Here is a 17,604-nt window from a genome sequence, read left to right on the forward strand (position 1 = left end):
GCAGCATCAGAGGAGCAGGAAAGCTGACGTTTCGGGCCTAGAACCTTTTTCTGAAGAAGGGTCTAGGCCCGAAACGTCTGCTTTCGTGCTCCTCTGATGCTGCTTGGCCTGCTGTGTTCATCCAGCTCTACACCTTGATTAATTAATTTTACCTCTTTACTCAGGAGGTTACTCAAGAAAACAAATTTAAGCAGGTCAACGTACTGGCAGCGGGACAAAGTCAGATTGAAAATGGTCACTTTGGGCCAACAAGGATGTTAATCCAGAGAAGCCCAAGCCAACTAAATGAGTTGCAGCATAACCACACATACCTTGAACTCATGTCATCAAAGTGCTTCATGTTGTGGGAACAGATTAAACACAAGTGTTCACGTGTAGAGTTTAATCAGGATTTAAAATTTAAAATGTTAAAATCCAAATGAAAGGGGAAATGCGTTTGGAAATCATGGGAGGAGGGGTGGGTTTGGAGAGAAGCGTGATTAAATGCATTCTTCATTCCAGCCAGACCAGACCAGGTTATCTGGATGCAGCACACAAACTACAATGTAGTCAACCACATCACACAGTAACACTGAGAAAGGGCCCACTTCAGTCAACTCATTCTAATCCTTTCATTTACTCTGCCACAGAGTACACCCAGTTTCTGCCAATGAAACAAAAAGTGTTAAGCTTTTAATTTCAGCTATTGCACATTGTCTTTGTTATCTAGACTACAACAACAACACAGCAAAGCAAGTTCATTGTCGGAGACAAACACATCAGTAATACAGACCAGAAAACTCAATTAAAACAAAGCAAATCCAATGAAACTTTTAAGGGAACTGGAAAACAGACAGAATCATTCACCCAAGATTTCTCACTTCCACACTGTACTTGACTCATTTTAAGTCTTTAGGAACAGAAAATGCATTCCCTCATTATTCCTTCCACTTGCTATTTTACTGAAGATACGCTTCCCTTTAGTTGGTGGTTCACATTTTTAACCCTGTTAAATAGGCACAAAAATTAGAACTGCGTTTACATAAAATTAGACAAAGTACAACATGCAAACATGCTCTGCAACCCAACAATCAAAGTTGATATTCATCCTCTATAAGGAAGTTATTCTCATACTTTGTACCATTCATGTTCACAACTTTCAAGATCTCAACATATTATCCAGAATAGCCTTTATTTCAATGGTCTAACAGCTGCAGTGCATGTTTACAATGTTGCCACTGTGTGCCAATGGTGGAGATAATGAATGTTTAAGGTGATGGATGCAGTACCAATCAAGCAGCAACTGTATTCTGGATGATATCAGGTTTCTTGTTGTTGGAGTTGCACTCATCAAGGCAAGTGTAGAGCAAGGCAGTGACCTGTGCCTTGTAAGTGTCGGTCAGGCTTCATAGAGTCAAAAGGTGAGTTTCTCATCCTAGAATTCCAAGCCTCTGTCCTTGTCTTGTAGCCAAAGTATTTATGTAGTCTTTTATGAACGGGCTGGTCCAATTCAGTTTTTGATGAATGGTAACCCCAGCCCGACAACAGTGTCACACAAATATGAACTCGTCACTTGTCTGTCCAATCCTGAACATTGGCTAGTTTTTGCTGCAGGCACACATAGACTCCCACGGTAACTGAAGAACTGCAAATGGTACTGAACACTCTGCAATCAACTGTGAACATCCCACTTTTGATTTCATTGTGCAGGAAAGATAATTGAAGATCAGTCATGCAACTGCAGCATCAATCTTTGGGCTGAGATGATTGGTTATGACTGTTCAAGACTAATTTCCTTTGTGCCCAGAATGACTGCAATCATTGGCAGATAGGACAGTAACTGAGCAATTCTTAACAATGTCAGGGAGATGCCTGTGGTATAAGCTCTATTGCAACAGCTTGACTAAACTTGCAACTAGTTCTAGACCAGGAGTTTTCAGTAATGCTCTGCCACAGAAAGCAGTTGAGAACAAAACATTGAATATTTTTAAGAGTTAAATATAGTTCTTAGGGCTAAAGGGTTCAAAAGGTATATGGAGAAAGCCGGAATATGGTACTAAGTTGGATGGTCAGTCATGAACACACTGAATGGCACAGCACACTCAAAGGGCTTAATGCTACTATGTTCAAAGTGTCTATGTCAATAGAGTCAGATGTTGTAGGGACCCATGCCAGTGCTTTCAGCTGTTTCATGTGGATTCAATCATATTCACTGAAGAATAGCATCTCTGAAGCTGGGGACCTCAAGAGAAGGCAAGGATTGGTCATCCACTTATTACTCATAGCTGATGATGTTTGCAAATGCTTCAGACTGAACTTTTACACTTGTATGTTGGAATCTGCCACTATTGAGGAGGAGGATAGTTTTGGAGCCTCCTCCTCCAATCAGTTGCTAAATGTGCCACCACTATTCACCACTGGACGTGGCAGAACTGCTCAACCTGATTGGATCTGTTCATTTATTATCTCCTAGTTCTGGCGACAACATGCCACTTCTGTTTGCCAGCACGTACGTGCTGCGTCATAGCCTCACCAATCAGCATTTGTTTTTTGCCATTTCTCGCACTACTCCAGGCATAATCTCGTCCACTGCTCTTTTTCATTTCACTGCACTGGCCAAATGAAGTTGTGGTTTCTAAGACCCTGCAGACCTAAAGACAAAACTCTACACTCAATTTAATATGCTCCTTTAGTCACCCTCTCTTCCAATTTGACATCATTGATGTACGTACATGATGGAAATGGTCCAAAGACACCGTTACGTAAATTCATTCAGTCTTGCGGACTGCTTTTAGTTACTGCTTCATTCCCTTCCTTCTGTTTTTATTGTTCTGATTTGCTATCCTTCATCTACATATTTACCCCTTAAACTTGTCATTATACCTTATACCTCTTCAAATGTTCCCTGAAAAGGGCATCATATTGACGGTCTTTGTACATCACCACATTAGACAGCCATTCACACCCTGGTATTACTGGTTCCCAAATCAGTGCAAGCTTTTCCTGAGAAACTAGGAAAAAAAAGAACAGCAGTAAACCACCAAGTCCAACAAGCGCACTCTGCCATTCAACACGATCATGGCCAATCCTCAGTCTCAATGCCTTACTTTCATACTCTCCCATTATCCCTTGACACTTTTTTAGCTCCTGGAAAACTATATATTTCTTTCTTAACTGCATTCAGTGACTTCGCCTCCACAGCCTTCTTTGGTACAGAATTCCACAGGCTCACCACTCTGAAGAAATTTCTCCTCATCTCAATCTGAAATGGCCTACCATATATCCAGAGACTGTGACCCCTTGTGCCAGATTATCCCAGCTAGGGGAAAACATCATCCCCGTTTTCAGTCTGTCCAGCCCTGTCAGAATTTTCTCCTTTTCAAGATTCCCTCTCATTCTTCAAAATTCTGGTGAATACAGGGTTCATCAAACCAGTCTTTCTCCATTCAGCAAATCAGTCTAATGAATCTTTGCTACACTCTATGACAAGTATATATTTTCTTAGCTAAGGGGACCAAAATTGTACAGAGGTTTTGTTCAATTGCACAAAATTACTCTGGGTGTGGACTCTGTATAGCAGCAATAAGACATTCTTGCTCTGTGCAAAGATTAACACAACATTTGCCCTCCTAATTGCTTGCTGCACCTGCATACTTGCTTTTAATGCCTGATATACAAAGACAGCTAGGTCCCCTTTTTTTTAAAACATCAACCATCCTCAATCTATCACCATTTAAATAACTGACTAGCAAGAACTGCAGATGCTGGAGTCAGAGATAACACAGTGTGGAGCTGGAGGAACACAGCAGGCCAGGCAGCATCAGAGGGTCAGAGATAACACAGTGTGGAGCTGGAGGAACACAGAAGAAGGGTCCCGACCTGAAAGCTTGGCCTACTGAGTTCCTCCAGCTCCACACTGTATTATCACCATTTAAATAACTCTGTTTTTCGTACCAACATGGACAAGTTCCCTTACGCACATCATACTGTATCTGCCGGGCAAATGCTTACTGACTCAACTTGATTAGATCACTCTGAAACCTCAGTAGATCATCCTCACTGCTTACACTCCCACCTAGTTTTGAGTTATCAGCAAAGTTAGAAATATCACACTCAATTCCCTCAACCAAATTATTGATATATATTGAGAATAGCTGGAATCCAAACAGTAAACAACCCTGCAGTAACCCACTTGTCACCGCTTTCCTCTTCATTTATTAACACACTGTTTCCTGTCTTCAAAATATTTCTTTATCTATGCCAGAGCCAATCTCTTGCACTTTGATTTTGCACAATAACCTCTTCTTATATGGGACTTTATCAAAAACTTTCTGTAAATCGAAATGCACCATATTCATTGGTTCTCCCTGATTTGTTCTGCTTGTTACACCCTCAAAGCAAAACTCCAGTAAGTTTTTCAACCATGATTTCCCTTTCAGAAATCTATGCTGACATTTGTTATATCACTGTCATTTAAATTTTATCTCATCACATCCTTTATAATACATTCTATTATGTGTTATCTACATATAATTGACTCCAGCATTTTCCTTACTACTGATGTTAGAATAATTGGTCTGTAATTCTCAGTTTTCTCTCATTCTCTTTTTTTGTTTGAAACAGTGGAATTAAAAATTGCCACCCTCCAATCTTCTGGGACTGTTTCAAAGTTGACCACATTTTTGGAAGATGACAACCAACATATCCACTTTTCCCATGGCCATCTTTTTTTTTGGATGCAGATGATCAGGCCCTGGAGATTTATCAGCATTTTGTCCCATTAACTTCTCCAGCACTTTTTAAAACTAATACTACTTTTTTTCAATTCCTCCTTCCCAAAAGAAGTTGTGCATGTATTCTGTGCAGGCAGAATAAAACATGTTCTCCATTACCAATTTTTCTGTTTTAGACTCTAAGAGGCTAACATACATCATTACTAATCTTTTACTTTGTGATGCTTACAGAAGCTTTTTCAGTCTGCTTTTATGTTCCCTGCAAGATAACACTCGTCCTTTATTTTCCTCCTCTTAAATAAACCTCTTGGTCCTCCTTCGCTTAATTCAAACGGCTCCCAGTTGTCAGGTTTTCTACAGTTTTGAGCAAGTGTGTGTGACTTTATTCTGGATTGAATGTTACCCTTTATTTCTTTAGCTAACCACAATTGAGCTACTTTTCCTGTTGTTATTTTATCTGAAAGGAATGTGTAACTGCTACAATGCAATCTTGTGTTACTTAAATAATAAGCATTGTCTGTCATGCCATTCAATGAAGTCACATGGTCTATCACAGCCAACACTCAGCTCAATTTTTTTCCTGCACAAACTCTCACAAAAAAAATTAACTACGCCCTTCTTATTCCACAAACCAAATGTAGGATAGCCTGCCCCCAAGTTAGTTCTTCAACATGCTAGTCTAAAAATCCATCTTGTCCACAGTCCAGGAATTCAGCCACCACACTATTACTGCTAACGTAATTTGCCCTGTCGATACATAGGTTAAAATCACTCATGATTACTGTAGCACACTTGCTGCACGCATCTCTAATTTCCTGTTTAATGACATCCATTACCTCACTGCTGTTTGGAGGACTAAAGATAACTCCCATGTTGTTTCTTAGCTCTGCTCAAACTGATGGCACATCTAGATTAATTGCACTAACATCCTTTCTTACTGGTGCAATGTTCTCACCTTTCAATAAATGCCAACCCTCCTCAAATTACAAAGGCCAGGAGGCCAGAATCTGTGACTCAAATTAGACCAGCTATTGAATATCTCTGGCAACACATCCAATCTCCTTCAAAATAATCCTGGGGGAAAAAAAAACTAGCATCAAAAGGCTACACTTCTAATACATAAATATTTTATCCGTAAATTTTCAACTAATATTGTCAAGATAATCAACCTGAGAAATATGATTAGAGGGTGAGTTTAATTTTGTCCACACTTAATGACCTAAGTTGCAACTTTGAATCTGAACAGGAAGCCACTCTAAAGTTCTCACCTGAAAGAATTTTCACAATGAACACATTTCATGAGGATGTGGCATGGTAATCCTGTAAGAAGCTAACTATGTCAATGAAATGAAATGGAGCCACAACAAAATCAAAAATAGTTGGGTCAATAGCAAACAAAATAACAATTTATTGGCAATTCTTCAATCACTTGGACACAAAATATCAAATCCGTGATAGGAGTTAAAATGCAAGATACCTTCATTGTCGGAAGCTGGGCAAGTCACTTTGAATACCAGATCAAAGGTTCTTTCTGGGCTCTCTCTGTTAAAAGAAAATGAAGGAAATAGTTGAAACCTCTGTTATAGTATGTTCCATCGGTACCTCAAACTATTGACATGAATACTTAAATCTGTAATAAATGTGGAAACTAAATCAAACAATAAAATCTCTTTCAAGGAAACAACAGAAAACTTTTCAAAACTATCCAACACCCCATTCCCATCTTTCACAACCAAAATACCATCTTACAAAAAGGTTTAAACACATTTAGAATTGCACAGTTGACATATATCATCGATATTACAGATTTATAAACAACTGTGTTCAACTGTATTTCGACATAGGAACAAGAGAAAGCCAATTAGACACCCTCACCCAATTCTGTCATTCTGATAATATGCACCTCAGCTCCACTTGTTTATTTTAGACCATTTCCTTCAGTTCTTTACTAAAGTAAAACATTTTCAATCTCAGTCTTGACTCAGCATTCACTACCTTGTAGTGAGAGATAGTTCCAGATTTTAACTACCTTTTCTTTGAGGAAGGCCTTCCATATTTCACTCTTGGTTCTAGTTTAAACATTATCCCCTCTTGTTCTGGATTTTACCCAAAAGTGGAAGTAGATTGTTTTTAATCCATCCTGTCAAATCTATTTATCATTTGAAGTACCTCAGTCTTCTAGGCCCATGAAAGATATGCCATGTTTATGCAACCTACCTACAGAAATGTGACCCTTTAAAGTTGTTTGTACTCTGGCAGATTTGTGCTGCACTCATTAGATTTCTATGAGGAGATCTGACCGAAGCAACATAAAATTGAAGCATCAATTCCTCCTCATCCTTCAAAATCCTCCGCAAAACTGCCGACATTCAGTTAGCCTTTTAGATTTTTTTAAAAACCTTTCCACAGGTTTACATGACTTGTACACAAGGACACCCAAATCTAATAGCTTCTGCAGTTTTTCACTCTTCAGAAAATACTCCTGACTGCTTGTCGTGTATCCTTACTGAACACCAGTTGAATCAATTTTGCCCACTCATTTAAAATATCAAGGTTCCATTGCAACTTAGTGCTCCCATCTGCACTTCTAACCGTGCCTGACAACTTTGTGTCAACTGCGAGCTTCAATATACAACTCTATTCCATTATTTGAGTTATCGGTAAATATGTGAAAATTGGAGTTCATAACACAGCTTTCTGCAGAACACTACTTGTCACATCCTGCCAATTAGAGAATACACTTTTAGCCTTCTCTGCCTACCTACTGTTTACAACTCTTCATGGAGATAATCTGCACATATTGGCACATCTCACTTCTTGTGTTACAAGACCATGAGTCAAAGACACAGCCTGAAAGCTGCTATTCCTGTGTCACAATGAGTGTACGTATACCTGCTCAACTCGACCACCCTACTCAAGTCATTATAGCAGAACGCTACAAACTATCACAGCAGGAAGACTTTTGCACCAAAACAAACAGCTGCTCCCAGGATATCTCTAAACCAGCATGTTGTTAACAAGGAACAAAGCACACTTCCCGCAACATTTAGCAATCTAAGTTAACTCAGTGGAATGCATTTTCCACGTCTACCCTTTAATTACAAATATCTAAAATTTAAAACAATGTAACTGCATTGAGAACTTACAGATAACAAAACTTTAAGTCTATTTCATCAGGAACGAGAAGTAAAACAAACTCTCCCATGACCAAAAATTACTGGACGCAACACAGACGGAGATTCTGAAATTCACAGTTAGATTCAACACTCAGAATCAAAACTAGATTCAAGAAACCCAAGTGGAGAACATCAAACAATCATAATCTGCCCTCAATGTCTTTAGGATATAATTTAATATTCACTCCAGTTGAGGCACAGAGCACAATCTAGAACAAAACACATGTCGTGAGACAGGCAGTCTCTTAAAATTGTTATTATTTAATAATTTTCAATATGGGTGTCAAATGAAGACTAAAAAAAATCTGTGCCCCCACTACTTCACTACATTTCTTTGTTGGCTTCTCAAGTTCAGGAGATGCAGGACATCAGAACCAAGTTGTTATGATCCCAGTTAATGTTACTGCTGCTGAAGTCAGATCCCAGAATGATATCCAGTTTGCTTGATTATGTACAATTTTGGTGTTGATCAACATGGTGGATACTCACTGAAACAAAGGCAGACAAGACTGCAGATTGTATTTAACAATAAAACACAAGTTCATTACAAAAAGAGAAAAAAACATACTAAGCTCCCTGAGTATGAAACATATTTTCTAAGATCTTAAAACATGTACACCTGAACAAAATCTCATCAACTTCCCACTTTAAAGCATTTCAAATCGAAAGAAAATAAAATGCAATATTAAATTTTTAAGTTTAACTACATCTCCCGAGTTCTATCCTACGAGCTGTAAAATTTTCTTACATGAATACTCTTTGAACTTTCAGGTTAGTCTTTCTTGTACTTATAATAATCTGATTTCTAATCAAACCCCAATTTGTCTGGAAACTACACAATCTAAATATTTACATGAACATAACTCAATTTTACTTAAACTACCTTATACTCCTTTCTAGGAGATAAACAATATTTGTTCTGTGACCCCAATCAGGGATCCTTCAAAAATGCCCTAAACATTCTGAATCTCAGGGTTTTCTTCACTAAGAGTCAATGCTTAGAATCATTGTTTCTATATCATGGAAAAGGGCCCTTTGGCCCATGGTCATCAAGCAGCTATCTATTCATTCTCATCCCATTTTCCACCACTTGACCTGTACCCAAGTCTGTATTGGCATCGAGTGCTCATCTAAATAGTTTTTAAACTGTTGAGGACTCCTATATCTACTACCCTTCTAGGCGGTGAGTTCCAGATACTCACCACTCTGTGTAAAAAAAGATTTTTCTTAAATCTCCTCAAACTCTCCTGCTCCTTACCTTAAAGCTGTGCCTGCTAGTTACTGACTCATCTACAAAGGAGAAAGGTTTCTCCACATCTACCATTCTCTACCCCTCAGAGGTCTGTACACCTCAATCACAATGCAAGGCAAGTCTTCTGGCTCCACACACAGATTGCCACTTTGGTCCCAGTTGAGCCCTCCTCTTTCCCTGGTTATTTTCTTGTCCCTAATGTACATTGAAAATTCCTAAACTGAAAGCAAGCTAAATGTCTTCAAAGGTTTAGTTCCTGTCATAAATCAACAGTATAAACCAACAATTTTCCATTAACACTCCAGGCCAGTTTCACCTCAGTTATGCTTGACTTGATCTATTGAATAGACTATTCACTTCTACACATTCAACTTCAAAAAGCAATGATGAGCATGAGAACCAGAAATGCTTCACACTTGTTCTCCAAAAGCAATCATCACCAGAAAGTCAGCTTTCTTCTGATATAAGAAAAGGGTGCAACAAAGTACTTGATAATTTTGATTAAGGACAAAGATGTGGGAAAATGTGAGTCTCCTTACTCCATGTAAAAAGTAATTCTCAAAAATAGAAACATACATTGTGTCCATCAATTTTTTTTAAAGAGTGTTTTGCCTTTTCACCTCATGCCGAGATTTCCCACAATGCAGCAGCGAAAGCTGAACAGCAAAAAAAATGTAAACAGCTAATTGCACCTCTATGAGCTGTGAATAAAGGCATCGCTCAAAATACTGCAGTCAAAGATCGGGGTCGGGGATTGGGTGGTCCTTTTATATCTTGCACGAGTTTGAGGTTTTGCATTGTTACACATTCGTATTTTCCCCTGACAAGGCGGTGGTGAGAGGTCTTCCTGAACATCTCCTGCTCATGTGCTATAGGGACACGCGCAAGCACTGTTAGGAAGGGAGTTACACAGAGAATGGGGAAAAAAAAAGTGAAAAAACTCCAAGTCAGGTTAGGGATCTATCATAAAGGTCAGAAATAGGCTGATGATTACAAAATGTTCATCACCATTCGCGCCTCCTCAAATGGAAGAAGTCCAGTTTCACATGCAACAAGGTCTGGATGAGATTCAGGCTTGGGCTGATGATTGGTAAGTAACATTCACGCCACATAAATGCCCGATAATGACCATGTCCAATAAGAAATGATCTAACCACCATCCCTTGAAATTCAATGATATTACCATCACTGAATCCCCCACAATCAACATCCGTGGGGTTACCATTGACCAGAAACTCAAATGAACTCGCCATGTCAATATAGTGGCTACAAGAGCAGGTCAGAGACTTGGAATGCTGTGGCAAGTAACTCACCTCCTGACTCCCCAAAGCCTGTCCATCATCTACAAAGCACAAGTCAGGAGTGTGATGGAACACTCCCTGATTGCCTGGATGGGTGCAGCTCCAACAACACTCCAGTAGCTTGACACCATCCAGGACAATGCAACCCAATTGTTTGGCATGACAACCAAAGGCATCCACTCCCTCTACCACCAGCGCTCAGTAGCAGCAGTGTGTATTATCTACGAGATGCACTGCAGAAATTCACCAAAGATCCTCAGACAGCATCTTCCAAACCCACAACCACTTCCGTCTAGAAGGACAAGGGCAGCAGATACCACCACCTGCAGGTTGTGCTTCAAGACACTCACCATCCCAATTTGGAAATATATCGCTGTTCCTTCACTGTCGCTGGGGCAAAATCCTTGAATTCCCTCCCTAATGGCATTGTGGGTCAACCTACTGCATGTGGATTGCAGCAGTTCAAGAAGGCATTCCACCACCACCTTCTCATGGGCAACTAGGGACAGGCAATAAGTGCCAGCCAGACAACTAGCAATGCCAACCTCTCACACGTGAATAAAATTAGAGGGTTGGCTTGCAACTTTGAGGAGAATTTGCAGATGTTCCCATGCATCTGCTGCCCTTGTCCATCCAGGGGACAGGGGTTGTGGATTTGGAAGAGGCTGTTGAAGGAGCTTTTATCAGTTTCAGTCACAGACTACTTTAGTTCACAACTTCTTAGATTCTAAACCAAATATAGTTCCCTGATGATTGCACATCATTCTTTCCAACAGCGTATTAGAGAAAAGGTCATTGATGAAGCAGCTGCAGACGGTGGGACCTTGGACATCACCCCGAGAAGCTCCTGCTGAGATATCCTGGAGTCCAGTCCAAAGACCAAAACCATCATCCTTTGCGCTAGGTATGACTCAAAACCGTGGAGAACTTTCCCTTTCATTCAATCAAGTTAAATTCTGCCAAGGCTGCTTGGTGCCACACTCAGTCAAATGATGTGAAAGATAGTCACTTTTACCTCCCCTCTGGAGTTTAGCCCTTTCATTGATTTTTTAACCAGGATTTTAAAGCAGGAGTTGAGTGGTCTTGTTGGAACCCAAAATGAGCATTGACGAGCAGACTAATGCCAGGCAAATGCCACTTGTTTGTGTTGACAATAATTTCTTTCATGACTTTGCTCATTGTAAAGCGTAGTCTGATAGGGCATTCATTGGCTTATAGAATCATAGAATCCCTACAGTATGGAAACAGCACAGATTTGGGCAATGTTCCATGTTATTGAATACATGCGAGTGTTATTCGTGACAGGATATGATAGGACTGATCTTTTGGTTATGGCATCACTTAGCATTGCATGCTACTTCTGCTGTTTGGTATGCAGGTAGTCCTCTTGTTGTAGCTGCACCGGATTGGCCTTATATTTTTAGGCATGCCTGTTGCCGTTCCTGGTATGCCCTCCTGCACTCCTCAATGAAACAGGGTTGATGCCTTGGCTTGATGGCAATGATAGAATGCAGGATATGTTAGGCTGTGAAGTTACAGACTTGTGGTTGAATACAATTCCACTGCCAACGGCCCATAGCATCTCATGGAAGCCCAATTTTGAGATGGTAGACAATACATTGATTCAATCTCATTTTGCACAATGATGTTCCCAAACACAATGGATGGGTCTTCAATGTAAAGATGGGCTTCATTTTCAAAATGACTATGAAGTGGTCACTCCAACCAATGCTATCATCTGTGACACCAAAGACTAGTATGGTTGCATTTCCAACTGACGGATTGGCAATGAGCAGGTCTAGCAGATATTTGTTCCTTAGTTGATTCCTTCACCACCTGCTGTAGGCCCAATATAGCAGCTATGTCCTTCAAGACTCAGTCAGATCAGTCAGTAATGGTGCTATCAGGCCTCTCATAGTCACAGACATGAATGAGTGAAGTGAGGTCGTAAACTGCAGGAAGCTCTCTTCCCCTTATTTGACCTACTGCCATGAGGCTTTAATTGGGTCCGAATCGATGTTCAGGACTCACAAGCCGTGTCCCTTTCAACTGCATACCACTGTGCTGACAACTCTGGTTGGTCTGTCCTTCTGACGGGACAACACATACTCAGGGATCATGATGGCAATATCTAGGACATTGTCTCTAATGTATGGGTTTGTGAGAATGACTATGTCAGCCTATAAGTTGACGAGTTTTTGGGACATTTCTGACAATTTTGGTAAAATGCTCAAGAGATGCTTGCTATGAGAACATGTTTGCTGTAGTCATTTCCAGAGCCACCTACAGGGCCTGGTTGTTGCTTTTTGACTTTTGTGTCCTTGTTTGGTACCATTGAATGGCTTGCTGGGCCGTTTCAGGTGACAATTAAGAGTCAACTACATTGTTGTGTGTCTGGAGTCACCTGTAGGCCAGACCACGTAAGAATTATAGATTTCTTCCTGAAAAATTTCCCAAACCAGATGAGTTTTTCCAACAATCAATAATAATTTCATAGTCACTTTTACAGACACTAGGTTTCAATTCCCGATTTTCACTCATTAGTTTAATGTTATTAACTGGATTTAAATTCTAGCAGTTTGTGTGATGGAATATGGTACTATAATGCCAGGATTTGCTTGTCCAGTGACTTTATTACTATCCCACTATCCCCAGACGTGACTCAGCAAAACAAATGCAAATCCTCAGAAATAAAAACAGAAGTTTCTGGAAAAGCTCAGCAGGTCTGGCACCATCTGTGAAGAGAAATCAGAGTTAATGTTTCGCGTCTGGTGACCCTTCCTCAGAACTAATGGTAATTGGGAGAATATCAGTTTATATGCAGAAGAGAGGATGAGGGCAGGGGTTAAGCAGTAAACAATAGTGGGGATAGAACGCAAACAGAGAGAAGAACAGGTGGACTGACAAAGGAGTTGATAGTGATCAGGCTGGGGGGGGGGTGGTGAATAGTTGTTAATGGAGGCTGTTAGTGGCTAGCAATAGGTAGTGTGTAATGGCAGGCTATGTGATAACAAGGCCTGGTGTGTGGAGTTGGGGGCTAGGATATGGGAGAGTTTAGGCCCCAAAATTATTGAACTCGATATCGAGTCCGGAAGGCTGCAGGGTCCCCAAGTGGAAAATGAGGTGTTGTTCTTCCAGCTTGCGCTCAGCTTTGCTAGAACACTGCAGCAAGCCAGAGACAGAGATGTTGGCCAGGGAACAGGGTGGTGTGTTAAAGTGGCAGGCAACAGCTAGTTCAGAGTCTTTTTTGCAGGCAGAACGTAGATGTTCTGCAAAGCTGTCACCCAGTCTACGCTTCGTTTCCCCAATGTACAGGAGACCACATTGTGAGCAGCAAATGCAGTAGAGAAGATTGTATGAAGTGCAACTGAAGTGTTGCTTCACCTGGAAGGTAGGTTTGAGCCCTTGGATGCAGGGGTGGGAGGAGGTAAATGGGCAGGTGTTGCACTTTCGCCGGTTGCAGGGGAAGGTGCCGCAGGGCTGTGGGGAGGTGTTGGGGGTGAAGGAAGTGTGGACTAGGGTGTCCCAGAGGGAACGGTCCCTGCGGAAGGCGGACAAAGGAGGCGAGGGGAATATGTGTCTGGTGGTGGCATCTTGCTGGAGGTGGCAGAAATGACTACTGATGATCTTCTGGATGTGCATGCTGGTGGGATGGTAGGTAAGGACAAGGGTAAAAGGCTCAAGAGATGCTTGCTATGAGAACATGTTTGTTGTGGTCATTTCTAGAGGACAAGCTCGGCCAAGTGGAGGACGGTGATAGTGGGTGGATCGGTCCAGGTCTTTGCTCCATGAAGAGGCAGAGAGCCCTGACACCCTCCTGGTGGGGAACGGACATGTAAAGGCATTGTACATCCATGGTCAACAGGAGGCAGCTGGAACCTGCAAACTGGAAATTCTAAAACTGGCGTAAAGTGTCAGAGGAATCATGGATTTACATGGACAGGGATTGGACTAGGAGAGAGAAGACTGAGTTGAGGTATGAAGAGATGAGTTCGGTGGGGCAGGAGCAGGCTGAAACAATGGGTCTGCCCAGACAGTCCTGTTTGTGGATTTTTGGAAGAGGTAGAAGCGAGCTGTGCGGGGCTGGGGGACTATCAGCTTGGAGGCAGTGGAGGAGCTCACCAAATGAAATGAGGTCAGTTACCAAAGCTGATACAATGGCCTAATGTGCCATGGTAGGGTCATGGTCCAGGGAAAGATAGGAGGAGTTATCTCAGAGCTGGTGCTCAGCCTCTGCAATGTAGAGGTCAGTACGCTAGAGTACAACAGCACCACCCTTATTGGCAGGCTTAATAACAAAGTCAGGGTTAGATCTGAGTGCATGGAGTACAGTCGGTTTGGAGGGAGATAGATTGGATTTGGTGAGGGAGGCAGAGAAATTGAGGCAACTAATATCACGTCGACAGTTCTCAATGAACAGATCGAGTACAGGTAAAAGGCTGAAGAGAGGGGTCCAGGTGGAGGGAGAGTGTTGTAACTGGGTGAAGGGGGTCTGTGGAATGGGGAGAGGACTCCTGTCCAAAGAAATGGGCACAGAGGCGAAGACAGTGGATGAAGAATCAACGTCATGTTGTGCCTGAAATTCGTTAAGGTGGGGACATAAAGGGATAAAGTACAGAACGTTCAGCATCAGCAGCGGAAGGTTAGGAGAGATGGTGAATAACTGACAGGAGGTGGGGTTGGGGGAGGGGAGAGAGGGTAGGTTCAAATTCTTAGAAACGGTTCAAAATTGTTTCAAACACTAACAGTTATGACAAGTCACTTTCGATCTTCCTGGGAATATTTTCCCACTGCACTTGCTCGTGTGCTTAATAGGCTAATTTAATCCATTTTGCAAATCCTTCAAACCAGAATGAATTTCCTCTGACTGAAATTAATTTATGTTGGGCTATTAGATTTTGGCATAAACTCTGCAACATGGAATACGAGGCCCTCACTAACGTCCATCCCATTCAGTTCATGATCTAATTTCCACAGACGGATGGGAGCAGCCAGAAAGGTTCTCAACTCCTTTCAACTTTTCATCGTTACACAGAAGGCATCATCATGTCTAATAAGGTAGTGAAAAAGAAGTCACACTGCATGAGGAAATGAAGCTACCAACACCCTACTCCTCTCTTGCAAACCACAAAGAAACAACACCGACTGTCATTTCAACACAACCTCAAAATCCACAATAATTTCAGACCAGAATCAGCAGAAATGCACCAAAAAATGTATCAACTCATTTTGTTCTCCAGAACTTCAAAGCTGCATTAACTAGTGATCTCTTTCCACATTTCATTAGAAATACTCAGGTAGAAAATTTCTACAGCAGCATTTCAGGTTTCTTTCAGCAAGTACTAAAAGTCTATTTTGTTTGGTGTGACAGCAGGTGTTCATGGCTGGTTCTCCAATCTTGTCTCCTTTTTGGAGATGGCCTGAGTTATGGGAAGAGAACCACTTCCGCCAGTTCTTGTACCCACACTGTGCTGCCATTCCTAAGTGGTTTCCTAAATACTGGTACCCTGGTGAGAAGATGTCAAGACCACTTATATAACTGGTGAAACTCCTCATATTAATAAATTCCAAACACTTCTGTTAAGGAATTTTCACATTATTTCTGGTTTTATGGCCACCCTGTAAACTCAAGTTATTTAAACTGTCACAGACTGGATTATCCTTAGTTTATTTGCTCATTCAGACTGCAGTTTATCACCAATCATGCAGGTCTGTTTTGTAGATATAGCCACCGGAGAATGGCATTTTTCTGAAGCAAAAACGAGAGACTTAATTATTTTGCCATTTTCCTAACCTGGGTCGTTCTATTTTTCATTTAGCATACTGATGAATGAAAAGAACTAATGTAAGAATTTGCACATCATGCAAGATAAAATTGCAAGGAGAAATGCAACCCCCTTTTTGTTTTGCAAACCCGGCAGTGTACAGTATATTCTGGTTAAATGTGAAATGTTCCGCCTTCACGGTCAGCAATCTGATTTGGCAGAGAGACAGAGAGAGAGAATGAGTACAGGCCTGAAGCCTCCAGAAATCAGCAAAACCAGAAACACAGACGCTTCTACTCTGCAACAAAAGCCAATCCTGCCAATGATTGTAATGTGCCTGTGCCCGTGCCCGTGCCCGTGCCCCTGCCCCAGCCCCAGCCCAACCAGGTGCTTTCCCCTTGCGGAAGTCTCCAGCTCTCAATCTACCCAGCCCAGGATCCGGACCTTCCCCAGTCACTCACTTCAGTCTACAGTCCATGGTTACGGCATCTCGGTGCGGCTCCCCCCTTGGTCTCTCCTCTGTCTGTCTGTCTCTATGTCCCAGCCGCCAGGGCAGCCCCAGACGTACAGGCTGCGCTGTGGCTAAAAGAGCAGCGCGGCTCTTGATTCTGCTTCGGCTCCTCACTGAACCATTGCTCTGCCGCCGCTGTTCCTCCACCAGTACCTCACCAACACACACACACACACACACAAGACAAACTAGGAAGTTAGCACTCACTGACAAGAGGTTAACAACGTCACCTGACTGAGTCCCACTACAGGAAGCTCACAAGAGTGATCTACTCAAGTGGATGAAATGTACGATAGAATGAATGACTCAGTTTTCTAACGAGTGGGATTGAATCTCGCTGTAAATGAACATCAACATTAGCTGGAGAAAACAAATCAAGCCAAATAAAAACGTCCAGACGGGCGCTTTGTACCTATATTATCGCTGTCTTTTTTATGAAATTATCCTCAAATCCCAATGTTGCTCAACTCTCTGGCCCGTCTTCTACATCCACAAGGAAGCTTACCGCCACCCCGCCCCCAAAACCAAAAAGTCATCAATGTGTTTTTATTTAATAAAGAGCTGTTCTGACCAAATATCAATTAATGCCGAGGAATTTCCCCATAAATAGTCACAATCGGGCAATTAATGTGCTCAATCCTGTGTGACACCACGTCAGGAGGGCCCCATGTCATTGCAATTTTCTACAATCATGTTGCCATAATTCTGAACAATGATTTGGCATGTCAGTGTTGGCACACCGATTTCACTGCAGCATGATGGGTGTGAAATAGCCCATCCCCTCGTACCGTGAAAAACAACTTGGATATGAGCTAGAGTTTCTTCCTCTAAATATATGACAAAAGATTTTAAACTGCACAACAAACGTGCTGTTGTTGACAATAATG

General features: G+C 41.6%; 1 protein-coding gene across 1 annotated transcript in view; it reads right to left on the minus strand.

The window, feature by feature from the left end:
• The window catches only part of dennd1b (DENN/MADD domain containing 1B), a 172,472-nt gene extending 155,595 nt beyond the window's left edge, over window positions 1–16,877 (minus strand). The window contains exons 1-2 of the mRNA XM_048602244.1: window positions 16,668–16,877; window positions 6,190–6,254 (exon numbers count right to left, since the gene is read on the minus strand). Coding sequence (XP_048458201.1) covers window positions 6,190–6,254; window positions 16,668–16,684 — 82 coding nt within the window. The 5' untranslated portion in view covers window positions 16,685–16,877. The remainder of the gene's footprint in view (window positions 1–6,189; window positions 6,255–16,667) is intronic.
• Window positions 16,878–17,604: the final 727 nt, after the last annotated feature.

This window comes from Rhincodon typus, chromosome 10 (genome assembly GCF_021869965.1).
Source record: "Rhincodon typus isolate 14 chromosome 10, sRhiTyp1.1, whole genome shotgun sequence".
Lineage (NCBI taxonomy): Eukaryota > Metazoa > Chordata > Chondrichthyes > Orectolobiformes > Rhincodontidae > Rhincodon > Rhincodon typus.